This window comes from Cyprinodon tularosa, unplaced genomic scaffold (assembly GCF_016077235.1).
Source record: "Cyprinodon tularosa strain WSP-4 unplaced genomic scaffold, ASM1607723v1 ctg336, whole genome shotgun sequence".
Classification (NCBI taxonomy): Eukaryota; Metazoa; Chordata; class Actinopteri; order Cyprinodontiformes; family Cyprinodontidae; genus Cyprinodon; species Cyprinodon tularosa.
The window spans coordinates 1269142-1294481 of NW_024039048.1; the positions used below are offsets into that span (position 1 = coordinate 1269142).

The 25340-nt window shown below is 37.7% G+C and overlaps 1 protein-coding gene across 3 annotated transcripts; it reads right to left on the reverse strand.

Moving 5' to 3' along the window:
* Positions 1 to 3184: 3184 nt before the first annotated feature.
* Positions 3185 to 25340, reverse strand: pacsin2 (protein kinase C and casein kinase substrate in neurons 2). Of its 3 annotated transcripts, XM_038294198.1 has the most exons (12): positions 25187 to 25340; positions 14121 to 14212; positions 13703 to 13859; positions 13363 to 13598; positions 12114 to 12269; positions 11841 to 12016; positions 11626 to 11746; positions 11013 to 11057; positions 10169 to 10299; positions 5894 to 6028; positions 4800 to 4981; positions 3185 to 4642 (listed from the first exon to the last, which is right to left on the reverse strand). In XM_038294198.1, the coding sequence occupies exons 2-12, from the start codon at positions 14175 to 14177 to the stop codon at positions 4530 to 4532; spliced, it is 1509 nt and encodes a 502-aa protein (XP_038150126.1). In that variant the 5' UTR covers positions 14178 to 14212; positions 25187 to 25340; the 3' UTR covers positions 3185 to 4529. The 3 variants fall into 3 exon arrangements, with proteins under 3 accessions (XP_038150126.1, XP_038150127.1, XP_038150128.1); XM_038294199.1 differs by lacking the exon at positions 11013 to 11057; XM_038294200.1 differs by lacking the exon at positions 5894 to 6028.

Genomic DNA, 25340 nt, shown 5'->3' on the forward strand with positions numbered 1-25340 from the left:
CTGTGATTGGCTGAACGCGGCCCGTGGTTGTGTTGTTGTACCAATGTCTTCTGGGTAATGTAGTTTACAGTGCAAGTTGGAACTAGAGCAGTTTTGGGTTGTTTTTTTAACAGTGGCGGGAAATTATTTTTTTTGCATATATACGTATATTTTTATAATGGATGAGAACTCATGTTAACTTTGCTCTCCTGTATAAGGAGATATAACTTATTTTTATTCATAATTTAAGTAAATTACCAGAAAAGCAACAGAGGCGTAGCCAGAACATATTTATAAGGGTGTCCAGGCAATATCCAATGTACACTGTAGGGGGGCTGAAGACATTTTATCAGTGTCTCTCTTTTATCTACTCTTTCATCTTTTTTTCTTTTTCTTTCCTGTTCTACTTACATTGCAGTGTCCATATAATCTGTAATACTCCCTGCATGATTTATAATAAAGATATTTATATGCATCAATCAAGCGGAACACTATGGCAAAAGCCATACTGCTCCACTTGTGAAAGCAAAATCTGTTGGGCTCTCTTTTTGGCATCAAGACAATTATTCTTATTGCCAGACAGGACACTGGAAAAAAACAAAACAAAAACAAACCTCAGGGTCAATCTACACTGTTCCAACAGGAAAATTAACAAGCATAACATCCACATTTTCAAAATAAAGACAAACTATACTTTCCTACAGCATTTGCTTACAAATAAGCACATATATTCAAACATGCATGCTTTCTGGATAAAAGGTATAGTTCATAAAATTCTTTCAGGTTAAATTTCCGAGGTTAATATCTTTTTCATTGTCATTACTTACCTACTTTTATCAATAATCATTCTGCAAAAAAAATATTATTCAATAAGTTTTTAATAAAATACAGGTGCTGGTCATAAAATTAGAATATCATGAAAAAGTAGATTGATTTCAGTAATTCCATTTAAAAAGTGAAACTTGTATATTATATTCATACATTACATACAAACTCATATATTTCAGATGTTTATTTTGTTTAATTTTGATGATTACAAATGACAACAAATGAAAATCTCAAATTCATCATATCAGAAAATTAGAATATTGTGAAAAGGTTCAAAATTGATGGCCCCTGGTGCCACACTCTAATCAGCTAATTAACTCAAACCACCTGCAAAAGCCTTTAAATGGTCTTTCAGTCTAGTTCTATAGGCTACACAATCATGGGGAAGACTGCTGACTTGACAGTTGTCCAAAAGACGACCATCGACACCTTGCACAAGGAGGGCAAGACACAAAAGGTCATCGCTAAAGAGGCTGGCTGTTCACAGAGCTCAGTGTCCAAGCACATTAATAGAGAGGCGAAGGGAAGGAAAAGATGTGGTCGAAAAAAGTGTACAAGCAAGAGAGATAACCGCACCCTGGAGAGGATTGTGAAACAAAACCCCTTCAAAAATGTGGGGGAGATTCACAAAGAGTGGACTGCAGCTGGAGTGAGTGCTTCAAGAACCACCACACACAGACGTATGAAAGACATGGGTTTCTGCTGTCGCATTCCTTGTGTCAAGCCACTCTTGAACCACAGACAGCGTCAGAAGCGTCTAAAGAGAAACAGGACTGGACTGCTGGTGAGTGGTCCAAAGTCATGTTCTCTGATGAAAGTAAATTTTGCATTTCCTTTGGAAATCAAGGTCCCAGAGTCTGGAGGAAAAGAAGAGAGGCACTTCATCCACGTTGCTTGAAGTCCAGTGTAAAGTTTCCACAGTCAGTGATGGTTTGGGGTGCCATGTCATCTGCTGGTGTTGGTCCATTGTGTTTTCTGAGGTCCAGGGTCAACGCAGCCACATACCAGGAAGTTTTAGAGCACTTCATGCTTCCTGCAGCTGACCAACTTTTTGGAGATGCAGATTTCATTTTCCAACAGGACTTGGCACCTGCACACAGTGCCAAAGCTACCAGTACCTGGTTGAAGGACCATGGTATCCCTGTTCTTAATTGGCCAGCAAACTCTCCTGACCTTAACCCCATAGATTTTCTATGGGGTATTGTGAAGAAGAAGATGCAATACACCAGACCCAACAATTCAGAAGAGCTAAAAGCCACTATTAGAGCAACCTGGGCTATCATAACACCTGAGCAGTGCCACAGACTGATCGACTCCATGCCACGCCGCATTGCTGCAGTAATACAGGCCAAAGGAGGCCCAACTAAATACTGAGTGCTGTACATGCTCATACTTTTCAGTTGGCCAACATTTCTATAAATCCTTTGTTTTTATTGGTCTTCAGTAATATTCTAATTTTCTGATATGATGAATTTGAGATTTTCATTTGTTGTCATTTGTAATCATCAAAATTAAACAAAATAAACATCTGAAATATATGAGTTTGTATGTAATGTATGAATATAATATACAAGTTTCACTTTTTAAATGGAATTACTGAAATCAATCTACTTTTTCATGATATTCTAATTTTATGACCAGCACCTGTAGTCATTTATCTTTGATTTCACTAAAGACTCCTACTGACGTGTAAAAATATTTTATTTTTATAATTTTACCCCATATATAACACAAAATGTAGTTCTAAAAAGAGCATGAATTCTGTATTTATCTTTAATGTTAGTATACTCATGTGCAACACTTAACCACCAAAATGGTAGGGGTGGCCAATGATTGGCTAAGGGTGGCCATGGCCACCCCTGGCCCCCATCCAGCTCCGCCCCTGAAAAGCAATACTGTCTCCATATAAACTACTGATCTGATGGGATATTCCTAGCTGTCTTTTCTACGTAATAAACATAAAATATTCTTGTTATAAGTTTTTAAGATATAAAGCCATCTCATGAGATTATATTAGATATTTTTAACAGTATGTTATAGCATTCGTTTACAAATTATTACAACTACATCAGTGAGCAACATCATAATAGTGAGACCATCAATACTCTGATTTGGCAGAAATTGGCTTAAATAACCACTCAATAAAACACCCAACAACAAATGGTATATAACTTAATTGAAAAAGCAATATATATCCCCAGTTTGTATACTTTTATTACGGTATACTACCAGGATTAGAAAATTCTTAAAACTACTTCTAATACAGAATGTTATTAAATCCGGAGCATTTTGGTTAGTTTTTGTCAGATGAGGAGCAGGAGTCCATTATCAGTTAAAAAGAGAATGTAAACACCCTTATAAATTAAAGAAAAAAATCTTTTGCGTAATAAATCTGTTTATTATGTTGTGATACAACATTTACAAACATTGAATGTGCAAGTACAGCTGTTACTGCTGGCATACAGCAGCTCAACCTGAAAAAAAAAAATCTAATTCAATGTCAGGTATACAGAAGTTATGAGCCTTTTCTGGAGACAAAAGAAAATGATCAATGAGAATTAGGATTGTTAAAAATATATATATTCATTTATATCGAAGGTTTAAGTGGATTACTTAGCCTTTACTCTTGTTATAAGAGAGTGCTTTAGGTGAAGGCAAAGGAAACCTATTTACAGATTTAACAAATAAAACGGCTTCAGAAAAATACTCAAAAGAATAATTTCAATGTACAAAACCATTTCAAATACAGAATAAGAAACAGAACAAGCACTTGTGGCCTTATAAATTATTCTTTATCTATTGGATTACGCTTAATCCCAGCATTTATGCAACAATTGGCTTGCTTCTATTGCTAAAACAAGCACTAAAATATTTTCCCATCACAGAGCAATTGGCCTGAAGGAGAACTAAAACCTGCAGATTCAAGTCAGAAATACATTCAGTGTTGCATGGATGATAAAAGATTAAAAAAATAAAAATGCAGTCTATGTTGTTGGGATAACCATTTACAGAAAAGAGAAGGTCAGTGGTTGAAAATATCTTGCATCTGAAAAACTGAGTTAATACATGAAAAAACACAAAAAACAAAATCACTGAATATACATTCATCTGCACTAGCCTGACATCTTAAAAAAGGAATCGAGATGTTGAGAAGATGAGACTCAATCACTCAAAAATTGTTCTTACAATATGCAAAATAACAAAATGTAAGAGCAAATTTAAAACAAATTACACATAAGGGATCTGGGTTATGAAAAGAAATGTATTCCATATTCATATGCTGGATTCTATTAGCATATCAACTAAAAAGTCTCCCTTAAAGAATTTAAAAAGGGCTTAAATAATAAGGCTGCATTTAACGTCACAAGGCAGGTCGTCATCCCAGTGTTTTCTTTTAACAATATATATATAGATATTTACACATTTATTAACATACACATTTCATTGAATTTCCTAATACACATTTGAATAGCTTTTCTGTAACAGCATTGATGTGATTTTATGTAACATTAGACACAGCAGCTGTTCCCCAGTTGGTAACGCATGGTCAGCTTCCTGTTTTTGTAATTTTGCTAACACCAAAGCCAACCTGTAGGAAGTAACAGTGGTCCTTGTATAAGCTGTAGAAAACTAATTCATTTAATTACTATGGAGGAAAATCAAGCTGATTTTGACTAAACTTTTTCGTCTTTCTTCACATTTGTGGCATCAGGGAAAACTCTTTACTGGATGTCTTCGACATAATTAGCAGGATAGAGACCTATTTGTCCATTCTGGAGTCGGCCTTTGCACCAGCCTTGATCATCCTCTTCTCCGATTTTTGTAAATTCATCACCTGTAAAAGTGAAAAAAAAAGAACATGGATTTGTTTATTTCAAGGACAGAGGCATATGTTTCCATTTGCCTTTCACTTTCCTTATTTTACCTTTTTCCTGTATTTTCGTCCTACATTTTTAATCGGAAGTTGATGTGTTATTATTTAGGTTGCAAACCTGCTTTGAAGCTGAGCTCGTCCTGCTCTTGTCCTTCATAATCGTAGAGGGCTTTAACGGGAACAGAAATGACTGGAGACTCGGGTTCTTCCTCAAACGGATTGCCATCACCGTTGGCGGAGAAAGGGTTCCCAACCGTGTCCTCGTCTGACCAGTCTGGAGTCTTCTCTGAGCTGTTGGCACTGAACAAATAGGCAGAAAAGCTTCCTTAGCTAAATAAACCAGTGCAATTGAGGGGGAAGGTTCAGCATGCCAGGTTTAAAGGTTCCAATGATTAGAAGTGAGACAAATACACCAGCAAGAACAAACCACATAAAAGTTCAAAGTGCATTTTAAAAGCCACAAATGAGTGAATAATATGAAGAAAACACTTTGCCTCAGTCAAATCCAGTACATCATTTGCTTATCTGTGTATTGAGTCAAGATGAAAGGAAATGATTTTGTCCCTGCCTTTAAGAGATGAAGAGCTTAAAGGAAAAGGTGTTGGCAATGCTGTTTGAGGTAAGCCAAAAGAAAAAAATAAAACATATCAGCAGGTTAATGAGAAAAAAAACGAAGACCAAGCAGTAAAAATCATTGCAAATGCTTGATTGGAGCTTTAACTTTGACAGCCAGCAGATGGAGCCACCTAAACAGACAGAACTTGGTTGTGACAACTGGGAAACTATAAATGCACAACAGGGGATTTACAGTCAGACCCAAAGCAGCTTTTAAATGTTTTATTTGATTCTTTACAAATTGGGAATGAACCACAAAGAGTAATCAGTCTCTAAAGATGTAATCGGATCTGACTGTAAGAAACAGACATTTCCCACAACAAAGACATGCGCCTCCATGCGCATCACAAGGTTTAAACTCTGTAAAACATGAAACGGTCACGTGTGAAAGACAGACACACACTGACTTTGTGTGCAGTGCCATTCAGAGACCATGCAGAGCAACACAAGAACCTGAGACCTGAGGAGAAAAAGGATGGATACCAAAAGAAAAGTAACCAAAGAGATGGGGAACAAATATAATCTAAGGAGTCAAAGATGGAAACGGTAGAGGAGAAAGAGGCTGCGGGTTGGCGGAGGGTCGTCTGCTTCACCAACGTTTTTATTTCCTCTTTATTCACAGTGACGTGGTTGACTGTGGTCTGCTCCTCCTCAGCCATCTCTTCCTCCTGCTCCTCATCTTCTTCAAACGGATTTGTACCCACTGGTTCTGTTTTTGTGGGCACTGTCAGGCTGATAACATGGAGCAAAGTGAGAGATGGGTTGTTAAATTTCAAACACATTTGAGACGTACTTACCCCTTTGGACAGAGACAAAGCCAAGTGAAGTTAAAAACACTCCAAACATTGAGATGGATAGAACAGAATAAAATTAATGAGCTGCCATTCAGGTGTAGATCACTGCCTTGTCACTGGCATGAAGGTCAACCGATACCTTAAGTTTTAATTCGAATCTTTTCTCTTTTTTTATTTTTCAATAACTGGATGCCGACCTTTTGGGTTACTTCTGGGTTTTTTTGGAGGCATGGATGAAATTCTGGCATATTTCTGGCTGGATCTTTAACTACTCTTCATCACAATGGGTAGTTTTTAATTGGTTTAACCAAAACAAAAAAGGAAAAGGTTGACTGTTAATTATGACTGTTATTTATTCCTAAAGTGTTCTGGATATGTGCTTGGGAAAACTTTCACATCCAGTTTTGACCACATTTCAACTGAATGAACAAATGTTACCCTTGCAGTTACCCTACTTGGAAGGAAATGTGATGTTCAGGAACAAACTCTGAACAGTCAATATGCAAGCCTAATATGAACTGAAAGAGCAGTCTCACTCAACAAAGTGAAGCCAGTTTAACAATTCAGTCTGAGGTACAGACCAGGAGAGAAGGCTCTGCTGTGCAACTGAAAGCTTTGGGCTCAACAGTAATCTGCAGCCACTGATATTTACAAACTTCTAGCAGGAGGAAAGTGAAAAGAAATATATTTGGAAGAGTCCAGAGGGGGAGTTTTAAATCTAAGAACACAGCTAACTGTCAGGCATGGTGGTGGCAACATTATGCTTTGAGGCCATTATTGTTGCCAATGCTATAGGGGCATTGCACAGAGTGGATAAAATAGAGCCTAGAGGTTAGAAATATGGGCGCCATCTAGTGTCCCATCAGCAAAACACAGGTTGCACAAAGTTTTGGATCCTAAAGCAAGTTAACTAATGGGCCGGGAATCTAAAGTCTGCCAAAATTTCCCAAAATATGCCCAAAACCATGTCTATGCCAGGAAACAAACTAATTTTATTTACTAATAAATATCTCAAAAGATTCTTGATAGTTACAAAAAGCTTGTAGTTGACACCAGCTTACTAAAGGACATCTAACCAGCCTGTTTGTATATTTTCGAGCATCTGATTTTTTTTTTTCTTTTTAAAGCTGTATATTTCCCCACCAGTAAAAACTGAATACATATAGTTTAAAAGATTAACAGAAAGGGCAAAATGAATTCAATTCATACCAATGACAGGAGTGTAACCATCTGATCTGTAGAAAGATGCAAATCCACCTTCTAAAAGAAACGCATGCAAGCAGTGCGTGAATTCAAATGCTTTACCTCATGCACACAAGGCATTCAACCAGTCCAGGAAGCATCTTAGAGATGCTTAGAAATGCATTCTATTGGCTTTCTCTGTTAAAATGTTTTAACTGAATGTCGATTTGTTTCTGACTGGAGTTTGTAACTGTTCAGCTTTCCTGACTATACTACAGTGGTGGTTCAGTATTTTAAGTTAACTTAGATTTATTTTGGTGAGCTTCAATCTGATGCCATCTTTGAACCAATCAGCAAAGTGTATTTTTGTAATGCCTGTTCAGAGAAAACTGGGGCAAAAAAATATGATTAGGTTAGTATATAAGACAATGTTTCATCTCCATATTATCTTAAAATGTAATGTTTGAACCCCTAAAAAGGCTCATAGTTAGCTCAGTTGGTCTTTATAATAAAAACCCAGTTTTATATCAAATATTAGATTATTTGACATCTCTAACAGAACTGTGGCTTACTCATAATTATATTTATTTGTAGCATTTAAGTTTAACACTATTAGTATATTGCTTTAATTCTAGTAAAACAAGCTAGGTTTAATTTGTATTTAATATCAAGCACAAAAGATCCAGCAAGGATACATTAGCTGAGCATCCTTTAACAAACTCACAACACCTGAATAGGGCGAATTTTACCACTTTAAGTTTCCGCATCAAAGCACAAAACTTACAAATGTCGCCAACTTTTATCAGAGGAAACAAAAGGTTTCCATTTGCTGTTGACAAAGTTAGTGGACCGTCAAACACTGGCAGCAACAAGTTTGCTCTGGAGGGAAAAGAAAAGTAACCGCCTTTGTTTACATAGTCACGCCACGCTCATCAAGTCGAGCTGGTGGCGTTATTACAGAAAACACTGCTTTAGTGGGAGATTGGTGAGATGTAACAGAAGGAATTGCAGTCCAATTATAATATCTTTGATTTATGAATACAAGATCTGAGAGGAGAGTTACAGCCTTGTTTATGTGGTGTTTTTATTTTTATTTTTTTATTATATAATTTGTCTATATTTGAAACTAAGCTGAAACTTCAGGTGAAATTCTTTTACATGTATATGTGTGGAGACAGTCCTCATGCATACATGTGATGAAAAACACTAACAATGGTGGGAGGAGGGCCAGGCAAATCAGCGGATGAAAGATCAGAGGTCAAATGTTTTAAATGACTGGAATTCCCTTTGTTGACTCCTCTATACACTCCTGCAGAATTCTGGTGATTTAAGATCTCCACTACATCCTGCACGTGTATGTTAAAGCACAGATAACATAACCCAGCAGCAAACATTAACGTTTTGGCAGAGGCTTTCTGCATAACGATAGAATCTGGTGATTCATCATCAGTAGCTTCACCGTGGCTACAATTTTATCTTTACATGTATAGAGCCATGGCCTTTGCGTTCTTACCAACATTCCCCCAGAATAATTGCTTTCCAAGAATGAAAACAGTCCCATGTAACTGGGTCAGATGGACTGGATTATTGGAAACTGCTAGTCAAAAAAACTTAAGTGTGTTTAAATCCTAATTCCAAACAATTCTTATCATACATTTAAAATATACATTTGTCACTACAATATATTTTCTAGCATAAATTAGGATTCATATATTATTGACATAATATAATATATAAATGACAAGAATTAAATAGTTTTTTTTTTTACCAATCTCAAATTTCAGGTTCTCTCGCTTTTACCTAATCTTGTTAAAAGGTATAAAGAAAGAAGCTCATAATGTATATATAGTATATATTTTAAAACTGGTCAGACTTGATATAGGGAATCATAAATAGCCTGACAGATCATTGGAAGGCCTGTCAAAAATGTAGATGATGAATAGACCGATGAAAGAAATGTGAAGTAGTCAGCAATAGTTGAATGGATGGGTGGACAACAAAAAGACAAATGGAGAAAAAAAAGTTTGACAAAGGAAAAGGAAAGTCTAGAATCACATATTTTCCCTTGATCTATTTTTTTCATAAGGACGTTTCCAAACCTTTCAAACACTGTATTTTCAAGGCTATAAGCCCCTACTTCCCCCCCCCCACACTTTGAACCATACAGCTTATAAGAAGGTGTAGCTTTTCTGTGGATTTTCCTAACCGCCAGAGGGGGAAGTCAAATTGGAAATGAAAGAATAAGGGATTAATTTTCATTTAGCGCAATATGCTAGCAGAAGACATGATGTAAGAACAAATGTCCCATATTTTCAAATTTTTAATATTTATTTGCCACATTAATGCTGCCAAACCAATGAAGAGACTGGGCCCAACCCCTGCGGGCTAACAACCTGATGGGCGCTAGCATTCTTCTTGAACTCTACACTAGGGACTATATGTTGAGCTTCCCCTAGAGATTTAGTGGGAGAGAGTTCAGTAGATATAAGCAGATTATAGCCCAGTGCGGCTTATATATGTATGTTTCCAGTTTAAAAAAAACTTTGTGGGTGCAGCTTATAGTGAGGTGCGCCCTATAGTCCAGAAAATATGGTAATTTGATTCCAGGTTTTTACTAGACTGAGCATTTAGTTCAACACTCCACCGAAAACATCAAAACGTTTAACTTTCCTGTACTTGTATTGTCTCTGTGTGAGCGAGGAGTATTTCCACATTAGTTTTGGCAAAGTGGCAAAAAAAAACTCTTACTAAACACAAACCAAATTTTTTCTGTTGCAATTGGAACCCCATTTAATAAAATCTCATACTGGTGCTGCTCATATCTTGGAGATAATAGGTGTTTTTTTTAGAGGAGGATATGATGTAAAGTGCGCAGAAGAAATTGCCTGATGCATACCTGCTGGTGGACTTTGCAGATTGAACAGGCTGGTCCGATCCTGTCTGACTGATGGCTGTCAGTGTAACACCCTCTGACGGTTTCTTCTTCTCTCGTCTGCTCAGGGTTCGGTTCAGGTCCACGGACCAGTCCTGGTGGACACAACCATACAAACATTACAGCCAAACACTGAACCTGATCTTTATCCATGGTTGGTGCATGCATGTGTGTGCAAAAGGGAGATAAAATCAAATATTTGCTCAAAAGCAGTTTCCATCCCCCGCTGAAAGAAGGAATACAGAGATAATTGCCCAAAACCAAAGGCTTAGCGAGAAATGTGAAGCAGTGGAGCAGAGGATCGAAAAATATAAGAACTTAATCAATAGAAAAACAGCTTGTTTTGTTCCTGTGTACATCCGATAAATACAGAACAGACCCTTTGGTCTGCAGTAAAATAAGCACCACAGTTATGGCATAGCAGACAATCAGATTCGATATTCCCTCCATTCATTACCAGCATGTACTACTAAAATACCTTGACTAACTAAGCATCATTTTATTTTTGCTTATTTTTTAATGTTCTGATACGACTTAAAATTTTTGAATAGGTATCTGGTTTGTTAGTCTCATATGATTATCCTCACTGCACAAATTGGCATGTAAACCTTAACCTTTTAAAAATTAATTACAATATTGGGCCCATGCTTGAGGAACTTTTGTTTCCATCTATATTTGTATAACCACTTAATACAGAATGAAATACAGATGAAACACACACAATGTAAAGAAGTGTAAGATTTTAAGTGGGAATATAGAGAACCCCCAGGGACACTGCGAGAGAATAGCTTTCTCATGCAGAACTCACAACAATGGACCATCTCTTAGAGCGAGGTTGTGACCAGTCCAAATTCTGTCAAACATGAAGAGGGGAGGCAGATGTTGTTAGGACTAATGGGGACGTCAGTCTAAATCTGTAGGTTTAAATAAACCTATCAAACATTTGCAGGTTTGATGAACACAAACATGCAGTTTTTCTCTTTCATGCCTTCTAAAAAGTCGAGCAAACAAATAAAAGTGAAGAAAAGGCACCTCACATCAAGAGTTAAGCCTAAAAAGCCCTCAGCAACATATGAACCAATGCATGCACAAGCAGGTTCTTTGGCTTTCCCACGGGGAAACGGCACCATCCTGAAACCCCTGCAGCTAAAAGCATCCCTGGGTGATCAAACGATAACAAAAGGCTACAGATTCATGCAAAGGATAGATGCACACAACAAACCAATGCACTTCAATGTTTTTTGTTTCCCATTTAGGAAATCCTTTTTTTTTTTTTTTTACAAGTTGGTATAAAATTAGCATATATAAAAATACAGCCTATGTTTGTAACTCTTTGATCTCTGTGATCCTCTGGGCAGATGCTACCGATTACTCTTTGTATAACCCTTTAATTGATATAAATCTGTGCTGTGGTTACATACCTCAAACTGTGGCCAGTTCATGGGCATGCCAGGACCATGATTGGATCGGAACCATTTCAGGTCATCTTCAGCATCTGTGCCAGAAATCGTATCCTCAAGCGTCTGGTAAATTGTCTGGAATCTGTGTTGACAGAAGAATAAAATAAATCAATAACAGAGTTTTTATTCACATCTAAGCCCAGTCTGTTTGATTTTTCTTAGTCTTCCGGTCTGACCTGGAGTTGGTCGAGAGGTCCAAGTGCTTCTTAACCTCCAGGAGGAGCTCCTTGAAGAAGCGAATTCGTTTTTCCTCAAACTGCTGTGACTGGTCGAACACCTGCTCCATGTTTTCCATATACTGAGGGGTCAACTTTTCCAGCTCTTCCAAGGATTTCTCATAACGTTCTTTTGTCTGCAGAGAGCGCAGTAATGAAAACTACAACCCTTATCTCATTACCGGTACTATGAAACCCCCATATGAGGGATCTTTCACAGTTAGCAGATTCTACCTTTTGAACCTCCTGCTGGCATTTCTCCACTTTTTCCTGGAGTTTCTTCTGGGTTTCTGGATTGTTGTTGCTCTCCAATTTGCTGTTGGTTTCCCTGCTGGCTGCCAGCTTCTCTTCTTTGCAGGCTGAATGATACGACTTCTTTATCGTCTCTACCTGCAGGGACCAGAATCAAAGTAAACAGGTGAGTATAGCTGCCAAATAGCTGACGGTAAAATGGAAATTATTTTGCTCCTGGCGATAATTCATATGCTAAAAAACAAACTTTCCGGACTCATTGGTCCTGAATTCTCAGAGTTTTGAATTTATTTTACTTACTTTTTTTTTTTTTTACATTTGATAGTGAGGAAGACAAAGAATAGGAAAAAGATGAACAGACAATGGAAGAATGACAAGATGGGTAAAGAGCATAAAAATGGTGAACAGATGAACAGAAGGAAACACCAACTGATGGATGAGAGAGTGGGTATAGGTCTATAAATAACAGACAATAATACAATTTAAGGATTATGGATGGAAAGAAAAGGTTAAATGGAAACAAAGATGGCTGCTGAGTTTACAACGATTTATTACGACCCAGAGAGTTTATAACCTTTATGCAGGATGTTTAAAAAGAAGCTATTTAAATGTGAAGTTTCCTCAATTAGGATATGAAGCTGCTAGTCTGACTACCACAGATAGAGGTTGTGTCCATTGTTGATGCCCTGCCTATACTACTCACCAAGTTGATTACCTTAATTTATTTTTGCATGATAGTCAATTAGCGCAACCTCTAAACCGCTTGCAGTGTGTGGCAGGATACTGCCAATTTGTTAAGTCACAGACAGAGGAAGTGAGGGGAGAGTTGCAGACTCCTCAGTGGCTTTTTAGGTTATGTTCTTACATTAATAGAAACTGAGAAATTAAAATAACTCCAGCTGCTAAAACAAAAGCAGAGCACCAGAATATACAGAGTGGCTCATTTCTCTGTAAAGCCCTCACTGTTTCCTTCCTTTGCACTGACTCAAACCCACACAGGACAGCTTTCTGGCACCATGACCTGTCTGGTGATAACTCGTACACTCAGGGGTGACGTTGCTTCTGCTGTTATTTAACAGGACTGTTGTCATGGTGAGGGGACAAAACAAAGATAAGCTGATAAAATCATGGGAACTGATTAAGTAATGTACTTTATCATTGTTTATAATTTAGAACAAGACCCGTGTAATAATTGCTGATAAGTCTCAAAGTTACAAGTTCAAACTCACACCTCTTTAAGTTTCTTGGCCCAGGGTTTCTGAGCTTTGCGGAAACCATCTTCAGTCTCCTTGGTTTCTTTGTAGCCTCCAATCATCTGTTTGTGGTACGAGTCTTTCTGCCAGTTCTTCAGCTTCTCGAAGTCTTCGCTCATTAAAGCTGCTTTGACCTCCAGGTGGAGCTCGCTGACCTTCTCTGCCTCTGTGCACAGGGAAACCCATGCTCGCTCCAGCGTACCGTACTGAGGGCCTAGAGACATTATTTAGGCTGTTAGAGTTAGCTTTGGTAGCCCACACAGCCTTGCAAAAGCATTCATCCACATTAAACTTTTTTTCTCGTGTTCGTTTTCTTACCCTTCTCTATAAGTTGTCGCCAACGCTTTCCCCATTCTGTAAGCTGCAGTGCGTACGCCTTTTCAATACGAGCGCGCTCATGAATACAGTTCATGAGGTCGTTACACAGCCGGCTGCCATCGTCCACCCGCTTTACTGTGCGTTTGTAGTTACCAACCTGAAAATAATAAATACAGCAGGATTTCTTATGGGAAATAAATCAGGACCAAAACCAAAAGGCATGAGAAGGACTCCACTTTCCCCCTGTAGTTATTTTTTTTTAAGTTTCAGAAAAGTCACAACAAATGAAAGGGCAGAATGTTTTTTCCCCCTCAGCTTGTTTTGAAATTGAGATGTTGATGCACGCAAGGACAGAAGAAGATCTCTGAATGACACAAGAGAGATTTTGTCATCAAAACAAAGATTGCAAACGCCTCACCTCCCAGAAGCTATCACTGGAGACATCAATCATGGAGTCATCGTAGGCGCCCGACATCGCTGCTGCCTAAGATTACACTCAGCACACAGGACCTAAAAAAGACAAACAACAACATGCATCAAACTAAAATAAAACAAATCATCTGAAACGTCAAAGTATCTAATGCTGTATCTAATATTTTTTTAATAAGACACATTAGCCACAACAAAGTGTTGTCCTTCTGCCCCTCCATTAATGACCTTGCAAATATAAATGTTTTTAATATTTATGTAAAAAAATAAAAAATAAATAAAAAAAATCTTACTCTTCAGTATTTACTGGCTTTGTTAATTTCCATAAACTTTATAATGCAAAAATAACAAACATCCTTTAGATCCTGAATTTGATTTAATCAAATTATTTTTCTTAAAGATAAATACGGCAACTAAGGAAGAAAATTCTAACAGCCTGTTGGAGAAAAAAATTCCTCGGAAAGTAGAGCTGCGGATCAGATAAGGAGGATAACCAAGCAGTTCAGAGAAACAATTCAGGAACAAAGAGCGTTTGAGATCAGCTTTGATAATCTGGGCAGCAGGTGGGCGTTTTTCAACCCATTTTATGACCCTTTTAACCCTTAAATACAGTGAAGTGAAACCACACAGGTTTCTGGAGACGCACCAAGGCTCTGCTCTGGCAGAGATAAACAAAAAGCGACTGTCAAGGACACACAGCAGGCTGCTTCCGTTTCCTTGAGACGAGGAAAACACTCAGCCCTCTGTTAGGCTTCTCCCCACCACGTCCATCATTTGAAGCTCAACAGCCTCCCAACTCAATACTTTCTCGTTCGTATTCACCGCTTCATTCTATCTCCCCATCCTCTTCTTTCAGTGGTCCTCCTTCCTCATCATCCTGAATCCTCTTTTCAGCTGGATTCTCCCATCACTTTAAACTATTACTATATCAAGCTTTAAAGGGGAACGCCAGTTTTTTTTACATTGGGCCCTTGATTTTTCGTTATTACATCATGTTCTACTCATCCATATTAGTTTTGTGTCATTTGGAGCTGTTCTGAAGATAGTCGGTTAGGTTATATCCAAGTAACGTCTTTCTATGGGCAACGACTTGAAGGCAAAAACTAAACTGTTCATGATTTATTATTTATGGTACACCAGCATTCATAACATGTAGGCAAATCACTGTCCCCCAGACATCCGCGGTTATTTTTTTAATATTTAGATTTTTTTTAAAACAAAGCAGAGTGTGTAAGATGTCATCCAAGTACGCTGGCTACCATTCATTCATCCTGTGCACTGCTAGTCCTGCTAGTTTTACTCACATTCCTGGAAGATCTCTAGTGCTACTATCACAGATGATCTCGCTACCGAAATGGAATTGAACGATTCAGATTAGCTAGCCGAATGAAAAGAAGGTGAACATGCCTAATGAAATTTAAAAACGTCAAAAAAAATTGCTGCCTAAAATCAGCAACAGCTGTTTATAAGTGTTCATAACCTTAAAATTCAATATATTATGAAGGTTATGAATATAAGAAAGCCTGTCTGTAACACTTTATGGATCTGAACAGATTTTGACGACACCAGTCATGAAGATAAAGGGATTATCTGTAGACCATTGAGACACAATTGTCTTGAGGCACAAAAAAAAAAAAAAAAACATTTTTGCCACTTTGAAGATAAACAATAAGCATAGTGGCCTCCATTATTAGCAATTAGAAGTATTCTGGAACCACCAGGATTCTTCCTGGCGGGTTGCTTCCTGGCGGGTTGGTAGTGCTGGCGGGTTAATCTATATGACCAGGGGAGAGAGTCTTCAAGGAGAGGATCAAGAACCCCATCATCAAAAAAGCGTTTCCCAAAAGACACCTTAAGGATTTTCAGATCATGAGACTTAAGTTTTTGATGTGAACGCCACATCCTGCCTGGGTTAAACCAAGCGGTGCTCATCACCAGGACAATACCATCCCTTAGTAAAGCATGGTAGTGGCAGCATTGCAGGATTTTTGAGCACAAGAATTTGAAAACTACTCAGCTAGAGGGAAATATGAATGCAGCAATGTACAAGGACATTGTGGATGAAAACCTGCTCTTCACCTCCGACTGGGAAACCAGCCATCGCACAGGTCTCAGTGGGATTCTAATGGAAGGACTGAGCCATTCATATCTAAATATTCCCATTTATTCCCCCCATTTGATTTTGAACCTACTGTTTATATTAATCATCACACATCTTATTTATAGAGACAAAAATTAACAGAGCTATAAATCTCATGTCTAGTTAAATTTCTTTTCTTTAAGTATTCTCAGAACATTCTCAATATAAAGGCCCATAATATGCTCTGGTTAAAAAAAAATATTTCCAAGATTTCTAGGAGAAAAAAAAATATATTGCATTTTAATTAATTTACTCAGACAGAAAATCCTACATTTCTCGAATCTTTGCTTGATTTTCTTAAACCAGTCTAAAGTACAACCAACGTTTTATCATGAAACAAAAACTCTTATTTCTAATTCAAATTCAAGTCAAACAAGATCCATCATGCAGCCAAGATCACACTGGGTCTCTTTCAGTGAAGTGGGACAGCCAGAGGATGAGTGGTCAGTGATCTGTGCCCTCTAGAGGACTTCTTGGACAGTGGGCAGCTTTGTGGTTTTCACCGACGGCATGAACAATCATCCTTTTAATGCCATTTGAATCCACAGTCAGGTAGCTCAAACGGGCACTTTTTAAAATGCACCAGCAATTGTGAACACGTGGCAGATTGCATCTAGCACTGCTGGAGGTGCAAAGTTACGCAGAGTTGCTGTGAATAATGGCCGTGATGACGGACGACTCTGTGTTTGCAGCTGAAAAATTTACAGACAGCTGAAAAATTTGGTGATGCTGGATCTATTTTTGTTTTAAAAGAAAGTCTTAGAAAAACAAGCTGTCAGACTGATGGATGCTACTAAAAAAGAAAGCTAAGCAGAACCCTCTGCAATCAAAACTCCTGGTAAGGACATGCAAATATTTTATTTCACAAAAACTGTTTTAGCTGCTCTTCAATAGAAACAAAGAGAAGGCTGAAGATTGAGTCTTGATTAGTTTAGTGACAAAAATACAGATGGTTCTAGTGTGAAACAACCCCCAAATAAACCCCACAAACTAAATCTATTGCAAAAACAGAAGAGAGTCGGTGATACTGTGGGCCTGCATCTCTCCTACAGGAAACAGTAATGTTGCTTTTAATAGTTTTTGCAAATGACAGAAAGTACAGGAAAATATTTTAGTGATCCAAAACAATTTCTGTCATGTTTACCTGACTTCTATGACTTTAATTCTAAAGAAAGCTAATGGGATGGGCAAAAGAGGAGAAGATAAGAGAGAGGACCCAGGAAGTGGACAATAAAGAGCAGGCGCCTCCACTTTCCTGAAACTTTGACATGCATCCTTGTTCCAACACAACTTGACTGGGATTGGAGATCCCTGATCTTGAGAGATTGTGCAAAGATCCCAATCTTTGCAGGGGTAAATCTTTCAAGACAAAAATGTTCTTAAAAAAATAAAAATAAAAATACCACTGCTTAACATTTTCCCTTATTTAGAAAAAACAAAACAGATTAAAAGTTAGGCTTTCAATATATTTTAGAGGGAACTTATGCTACGACAATACTTCAACAATGAAACACAGGCGGTCCTTTCTTATTAACTGTATATAACCTTAACTTGAAAACTTTGCCATACTAGAGGAGGCATTTGAGGAAGGCAAAGATCTCTAAATATCAGCTGACTCAAATATTCCAGAAAACCATCCCAGAATAACAAGTAAATAAATATATCAGTTTCCTTCAGATGAAATATACATGTTCCGCAGCTAAAATTGTGTTGATGAATTGAAAAAAAAACATATTTAACCAGTCTTGTGGTCAATGTATAAGCCAACATTAGCACACCAATAACAAAAAAAAGATCCCAGTAATGATATCTAGGTAATTCTTCATCATAAAAGCTCTTTCTTCCTCCAAATATAATGGGAACAGTGAATGGAAACAAAATGCCTGCACACCCTTGGCTCTGTGTGACACGGTGGGACTTTTTTTAAACAATCAAACACAGCCTGACCCATAACTGTAAACAATGCTGCGGTCTAAAGTCCACCCAGTCCACCACACTGCAGGAGCAACCTAGAAAGTTCAACACCATTTAGTGCCTCACAAGAGGAAAAGATGAAAAACATCCATTGGAGACTAGAACATAATGTTAAGCCTCTAAAATCAAGATATAACATCAGAAACCAAAGTATTTGTCAGAATACAAGATTTCTTCCAAGGCTGCATGAACTCTGCTAAAGAGTCTAAGGATACGGGATTTTGAGATTACATAATCAAGAAAACAGTGATACCCACTAAATGTTGACAGGGAAATTTCCTACTAAGCACAGTGGAATTTGGCTGCTGACAACGGCCTTAAGATAGACATGAACAGATGCATTCCTCAGAGCTCCCAGGCCTAAACTGAACCTTGGCATGCTATCAAATAGGCAAACAAAGCTCCAAACACAAATCATGCAAACTTAAAAAAAAAAAAACTGACTTATTTCAATATTTATTACCACGGCCAAGGAGGAGGATTTTAGTCGAATTTGTGTGTTTATTTGTTTTTCCGTCCATCTGTGTACTGGATAACTTGAAAATCGAATACATTTTTTTGTGATAATCAACATCAAAATCTGGGTGTATGAATTTTTAAAATAATTCTTTAACATTATTTTGAAGAAAAAGCAGTTGCCCACTAAACCAGAGGGTGGCAGAAGGGACTATTGACAGCTTCAGCATCTGACTCAAAAGACTAAAGGCAAAAACGCAATCAAACATCAATCAAGAAAGCAGAGTGAATGAAGACTGTGAGAGCAAAACATTTGGTAATGATCCAGATCATGTGCCAGTTTTAGCTTTAGGTGTAAGGCAAAATATGGAGCAAAATTTCCTGCTTGGCAGAGGTCTTTTCTAAGGAATGCCTTTCCAGTGTTTTATGTTAACAGATTAATAATTATGGAAACAGTTATGTAGTTTTGAACTAAGCAATTTATGACATGTGAAGCTAACTTTTTTTTAGTGATATTGCACCTTGAAATCATATTTACATACAAATATGTCATATTACTAAGACTGACAGGTACAATATTTAGACATTAATAAGAGATGATTATGTGCTTTTAAACGAACATCAAAGCTCACTGCAAAATGCTGACAATGTGGAGATTCACACCTCAGCAACAGACACACGCTGCAAGCAAGATCAGCAACTCTAAAGCAGCGCTTGCTAATTTTAAAGATGGCTGAATAGTACAGTCTCCATCCTAACAGCTGACAATTCTTCAGAGATGCTCTAAGGGTTGCCTCTGTAAAAAAAAACGGTGCAACAAAAGTTGAAAAGCAGGAAAAAAAACAGGGTTGTAAATAAACTTATTTGACAGAGGACAGGCCTGAGCATGCCTTCCCAAAGACTGTTAACATTTATATTACAAGGTTATATTTAAGATTCCTGCAAAAACAAGAAGGCTACAAAACCCATCTACAGCCTTTAGAATTTGAGATACATGGTCTTACAGGTTTTTATGTTTAAATTTAACTTTATTATTGAAGTCTGATGGTTATTTAAGACATAAATACCATGTCAAAGTAACTCATACTTCCTGAACCTTTCCTTTTTTGTATAACTGGGAAGTAGGAGAATAATAAGATATATTTTTCCCCACAAAATCAAAATCTGAAAAGTTCAAAATGCATTTGTATTCACCCTCCCTGAGGAAAGAAATGCCCCTTAATGTCTGCCTTCGCTGCTAATACAGCTGGAAGTCTATATTGCTTCACTGACGTTGCACTCTTGGAGACCTATTTTGAAAGATCACTACCCTTTCCTTACACGTCACATTCATGTGCTACTATAGGAGTAAGAAATTGGGATGGATATAAGACTTTGGTTTAATAATTTCCACCCCCCGAGAAGAAAACCTGCCTAACAGATGTAGTTATTCAAAGTTTTTTTTAATTTATATTTACTTTCCTGACAGTCATTTCAGCACTAAGTAACTGTTAGTGAAAGAAATAGTCATCAAGTTGCACGTTTTCTCTAAAAAATAAATGATTTAACCACCTTTGCTTGCTGTACAGTCCGAGTAAAAAAAAAATCTTTCACATTTCATTTGGGTTGCAAAGTCCATTGACCTCAGTGCAAATGCTACTCGCCACCATATCAGCTGTGTTTACACAACTCCAAAGCTTAAATACAACATACAACTTTAGTCAATCAATTTAGCAAAACCTGCTTACATTAGCAAGTAGGAACAGGATATGTTTTTTTAAGTCCATTTATGTTTCCTATGTTGCATAAAAAGGTTGCAATATCTCTCAGGAGGAGAGGGCGGCCAAGCTGATATATCCCCTTTTTATTACAACTTCACAGCAGGAGTTTGCCTAAGATCAACAGGCTAATACAAGAGAGGAAAAAACTAACCTTTTTTTTTTTTTTTTTTTTTTTTTTTATCTTATAAGCACATAAACTCATTTTACTCTCAGTCAGTCACCCTTAACCTTCTTCCTTGTGTGAGCTCAACATCTGCACATGACATCTGCTGATCTTGCGGGGTTTTGTACGTTTTGTACCCAAATGTGGAGACTTTCCATTACAAACCATCTTACCTTAATCTTAAAAACATCACTGGATTTAGCAGTAACATAGTAAGACATTTTACAAGTATATCAACAGCAAGTTAACCTAAAAATAATGGACCCTTCTAACAGCACAACACACCTACTGCACCCTTCATGGACAGTGAAAAACAATAGCGTTTGTTCCACATCTTCAGGCATTTTCCACTGACCAAGCCAGCAACCAGGACGGGAACATAATAGAGGGAAACCGGATTATATGAAAGGGAAGGGGAGATCCTTACATCACAGAAGGGAACTTTTTTTCCCCTGGTGGAATCCCTTTGACTCTATATCCAAAAGTTTCAGCAAAATATAACAAACGCAAGCCATGTGCAAAAACTTTTTATTTTTTATGTGCTGAAATAATAAACTGTTTCCACTGTAAACTGAGGATTCTATCCCCGCAAACAGAGATCCTTAGGAGCAGATACCTTTGAGCTGCTTCCTGGGTGATCCAGTAAATCTTCTAATAAAAGATGAACCAAATGAAGCAGCTGCCTCCAGTCTGATGGAGAAAACTTCCATCTAAATGAGAAAACTTAGCTTTGATTCCGTTATGGAGGACTCAGTTCACACTGGCCTCTAAGAAAAAGAGGAAGTTTGAATTTTCACTACTGCTTTACCCTAATAATGGTCCTACAAGAATCACAAAGCCAGAGTAGATTTTAAACTGAGAATTGAAGCTGTATGATGGCTGCAAACTTCAACTGATTCATAAGGAGCCATTAGGGGTTGACTGTCATCCTCAGGATAGCTTAAGTTCCCTGTTTTTTGTGACTAAGCATGCTGTGGTATTATTAAACTTCATTTGCACCTTAACATTTTCCTATATATTACAAACTGTGGGTGAAACCTGCCTCCGCTAGAGATTTACATTTCAGAGGTTTAAATCAATGCACATATACAGGTGCTGGTCATAAAATTAGAATATCATGAAAAAGTAGATTGATTTCAGTAATTCCATTTAAAAAGTGAAACTTGTATATTATATTCATACATTACATACAAACTCATATATTTCAGATGTTTATTTTGTTTAATTTTGATGATTACAAATGACAACAAATGAAAATCTCAAATTCATCATATCAGAAAATTAGAATATTGTGAAAAGGTTCAAAATTGATGGCCCCTGGTGCCACACACTAATCATCTAATTAACTCAAACCACCTGCAAAAGCCTTTAAATGGTCTTTCAGTCTAGTTCTATAGGCTACACAATCATGGGGAAGACTGCTGACTTGACAGTTGTCCAAAAGACGACCATCGACACCTTGCACAAGGAGGGCAAGACACAAAAGGTCATCGCTAAAGAGGCTGGCTGTTCACAGAGCTCAGTGTCCAAGCACATTAATAGAGAGGCGAAGGGAAGGAAAAGATGTGGTCGAAAAAAGTGTACAAGCAAGAGAGATAACCGCACCCTGGAGAGGATTGTGAAACAAAACCCATTCAAAAATGTGGGGGAGATTCACAAAGAGTGGACTGCAGCTGGAGTGAGTGCTTCAAGAACCACCACACACAGACGTATGAAAGACATGGGTTTCTGCTGTCGCATTCCTTGTGTCAAGCCACTCTTGAACCACAGACAGCGTCAGAAGCGTCTTGCCTGGGCTAAAGAGAAACAGGACTGGACTGCTGGTGAGTGGTCCAAAGTCATGTTCTCTGATGAAAGTAAATTTTGCATTTCCTTTGGAAATCAAGGTCCCAGAGTCTGGAGGAAAAGAAGAGAGGCACTTCATCCACGTTGCTTGAAGTCCAGTGTAAAGTTTCCACAGTCAGTGATGGTTTGGGGTGCCATGTCATCTGCCGGTGTTGGTCCATTGTGTTTTCTGAGGTCCAGGGTCAACGCAGCCACATACCAGGAAGTTTTAGAGCACTTCATGCTTCCTGCAGCTGACCAACTTTTTGGAGATGCAGATTTCATTTTCCAACAGGACTTGGCACCTGCACACAGTGCCAAAGCTACCAGTACCTGGTTGAAGGACCATGGTATCCCTGTTCTTAATTGGCCAGCAAACTCTCCTGACCTTAACCCCATAGAAAATCTATGGGGTATTGTGAAGAAGAAGATGCAATACACCAGACCCAACAATTCAGAAGAGCTAAAAGCCACTATTAGAGCAACCTGGGCTATCATAACACCTGAGCAGTGCCACAGACTGATCGACTCCATGCCACGCCGCATTGCTGCAGTAATACAGGCCAAAGGAGGCCCAACTAAATACTGAGTGCTGTACATGCTCATACTTTTCATGTTCATACTTTTCAGTTGGCCAACATTTCTATAAATCCTTTGTTTTTATTGGTCTTCAGTAATATTCTAATTTTCTGATATGATGAATTTGAGATTTTCATTTGTTGTCATTTGTAATCATCAAAATTAAACAAAATAAACATCTGAAATATATGAGTTTGTATGTAATGTATGAATATAATATACAAGTTTCACTTTTTAAATGGAATTACTGAAATCAATCTACTTTTTCATGATATTCTAATTTTATGACCAGCACCTGTATGTCCGACATCTGAAAGAAAGAAAATTAAGCTGCTATTCCTATACGTGGGGAAAATTGATAAAAAACAGATACATTTCTTATTTTCAATCAAATTAAGTAGTAGCCTGAATACAGGTGCAGTGAGCTCCCCGTTTTATCACAGTAGCACATTCATTTCCAGTTCCCTTTTTTCTGTAAAACCCAAAAGGATTTCCCCCCCCCCACTAAAATGTCCCAAAATCTAAGTACTGAAATCATTTCACAGATTAAACATTACTTTGTGAAATGTTCATGTCATTATGAAGTAGAAATTATACAGCTGTTTAATAAACCTGGACGCAAAAGTAGCTCTACATAAACGGGCGCAGACTGCTGTCAAAGCACCTGACCAAAAGATCACCAGATTTTAGAAATCTTCAGGTATTCGAAAGGTTTCATGATACCCGTCGTTCCAACAACCTTCCTTGCAAATTTGATGAGAAACTGGCCCCTAGCATTACACATCTTCTACCTTACCCAGCCATGTCACTCAAAAGCATAGAGTGACACATCACCCCACCCTCTGCAACTAACTGCCATCCAGCTGAAATGGAAAGCAACAAATATTTATCAGCTTTTATCAGCCGAGATCGGCCTTTAATGCTTGCTCTGCCCTTTAATGTGCAAAATAAATTCTGGTAAAAAGAAAATATAAAAATGTCTTTATTTCCACATAACTATAAACCTGTGTAGCAAAACAGCATATTTTACACAATGTCCTCACTATAAATGTATGGCTTTTTTTTTTAGATAGTATGGCTAGGTGATGACCCTAAACATATTTGATGTGAGATTTCCATTAGCTGAGAAACTAACAGGCTATCTCAGCCTTCTCTAAGCCATATAAAAAGGATTGGATCATATCTAGATTAAAAGAAAAAGAAAAACTCATTAAATTAAGAATTTAATTATTTTAAATGAATTGTAAAAGAAGGAGAGTGCATTTATAATGATAGTATAGATAAAGGATGGATGTCCAACATTACATCTGGACTGAATGTTTTCTGTGGATGACAAATCCTTTCCAGGATGATGTGAAGCCCATCAGTCAGAGCAGGAGGGGTTCATGCAAGAGCAATCAATGGTGTTGACACGCTACGATTAATCTGCTAGTGTTCAGAATCTTATTCCTATCCATGCCATTATTTTAAATTGCTTCTGTTATGAAAATGAATTCAAATCATTTATAAACTTTGATAATTTGGTTAAAGCCACAGGGAGAGGCTCTTGAGAATATCACTAGAGGTAAAATAGGAAAGGCTGAAACTTGACAATCGACTGTTACTACGTAAAACTGACAGAGTAAAGAAGAGAAAACACAAAAAAACAACAAAACAACATTAAGACGAACCAATCTTTGAGGAGTGATTGGGCTAATTTTGTAATGTGAGCCCTAGTCGAAATGACATGCACTAGGAGGCTTTCTACACTTGCGAAACCCGCCCCGCCCTTTATCTCTACAGACAACCAAAGATATAAATTAAATGAATTAGCCGTTATCCCGGCATTACTGACAGTGCATTTAGCAAACGACGTCATTGCTGGTCTAGCTTGATTCTGTGAACTTTTAATGACCCAAAAGCAAATTATAAAGCAACTCAGGGAGTCAACGGTGAAAGCGTTTCAGCTCGAGAGTATACAGCTGTATTTAGTTAAAATAAACCTTTGATATTTGTTACTGCCTGCAACTAATGCTGCACTGCAGACCCACATCTCCTAATTTAGAAGAAAGAACAAAGTTAGCCCATAGTTAGCTTTAATGTTAGCGAAAGAGCCACAGCCCCGAACACAAAAAGTTTACAAAACTGTTGAAATTTAAAACTCTTCACGCAAAACTCACCTTAAGTAGATATTGTCGTTATTTTCTCCTCGGATTTACCTAAAAAAATACGTCGATATGGAAGTTCCAGTGAGAAAGTCTTTTAACAGCTTTTCCGCCCAGCAGCGGCACCGAGGATCAACTGACTGACTTTTAAGTCAAATTTTATTCGGAC

Coding starts and splice junctions, on each gene's coding strand:
- pacsin2 (XM_038294198.1), bottom strand. CDS start 14,177: ATGTCGGGCGCCTACGATGACTCCATGATTGATGTCTCCAGTGATAGC. Junction 13,599..13,702: donor GCGACAACTTATAGAGAAGG/GTAAGAAAACGA, acceptor TAATGTCTCTAG/GCCCTCAGTACGGTACGCTG. Junction 10,300..11,012: donor CTAAGAGATGGTCCATTGTT/GTGAGTTCTGCA, acceptor TGTGTCCACCAG/GACTGGTCCGTGGACCTGAA.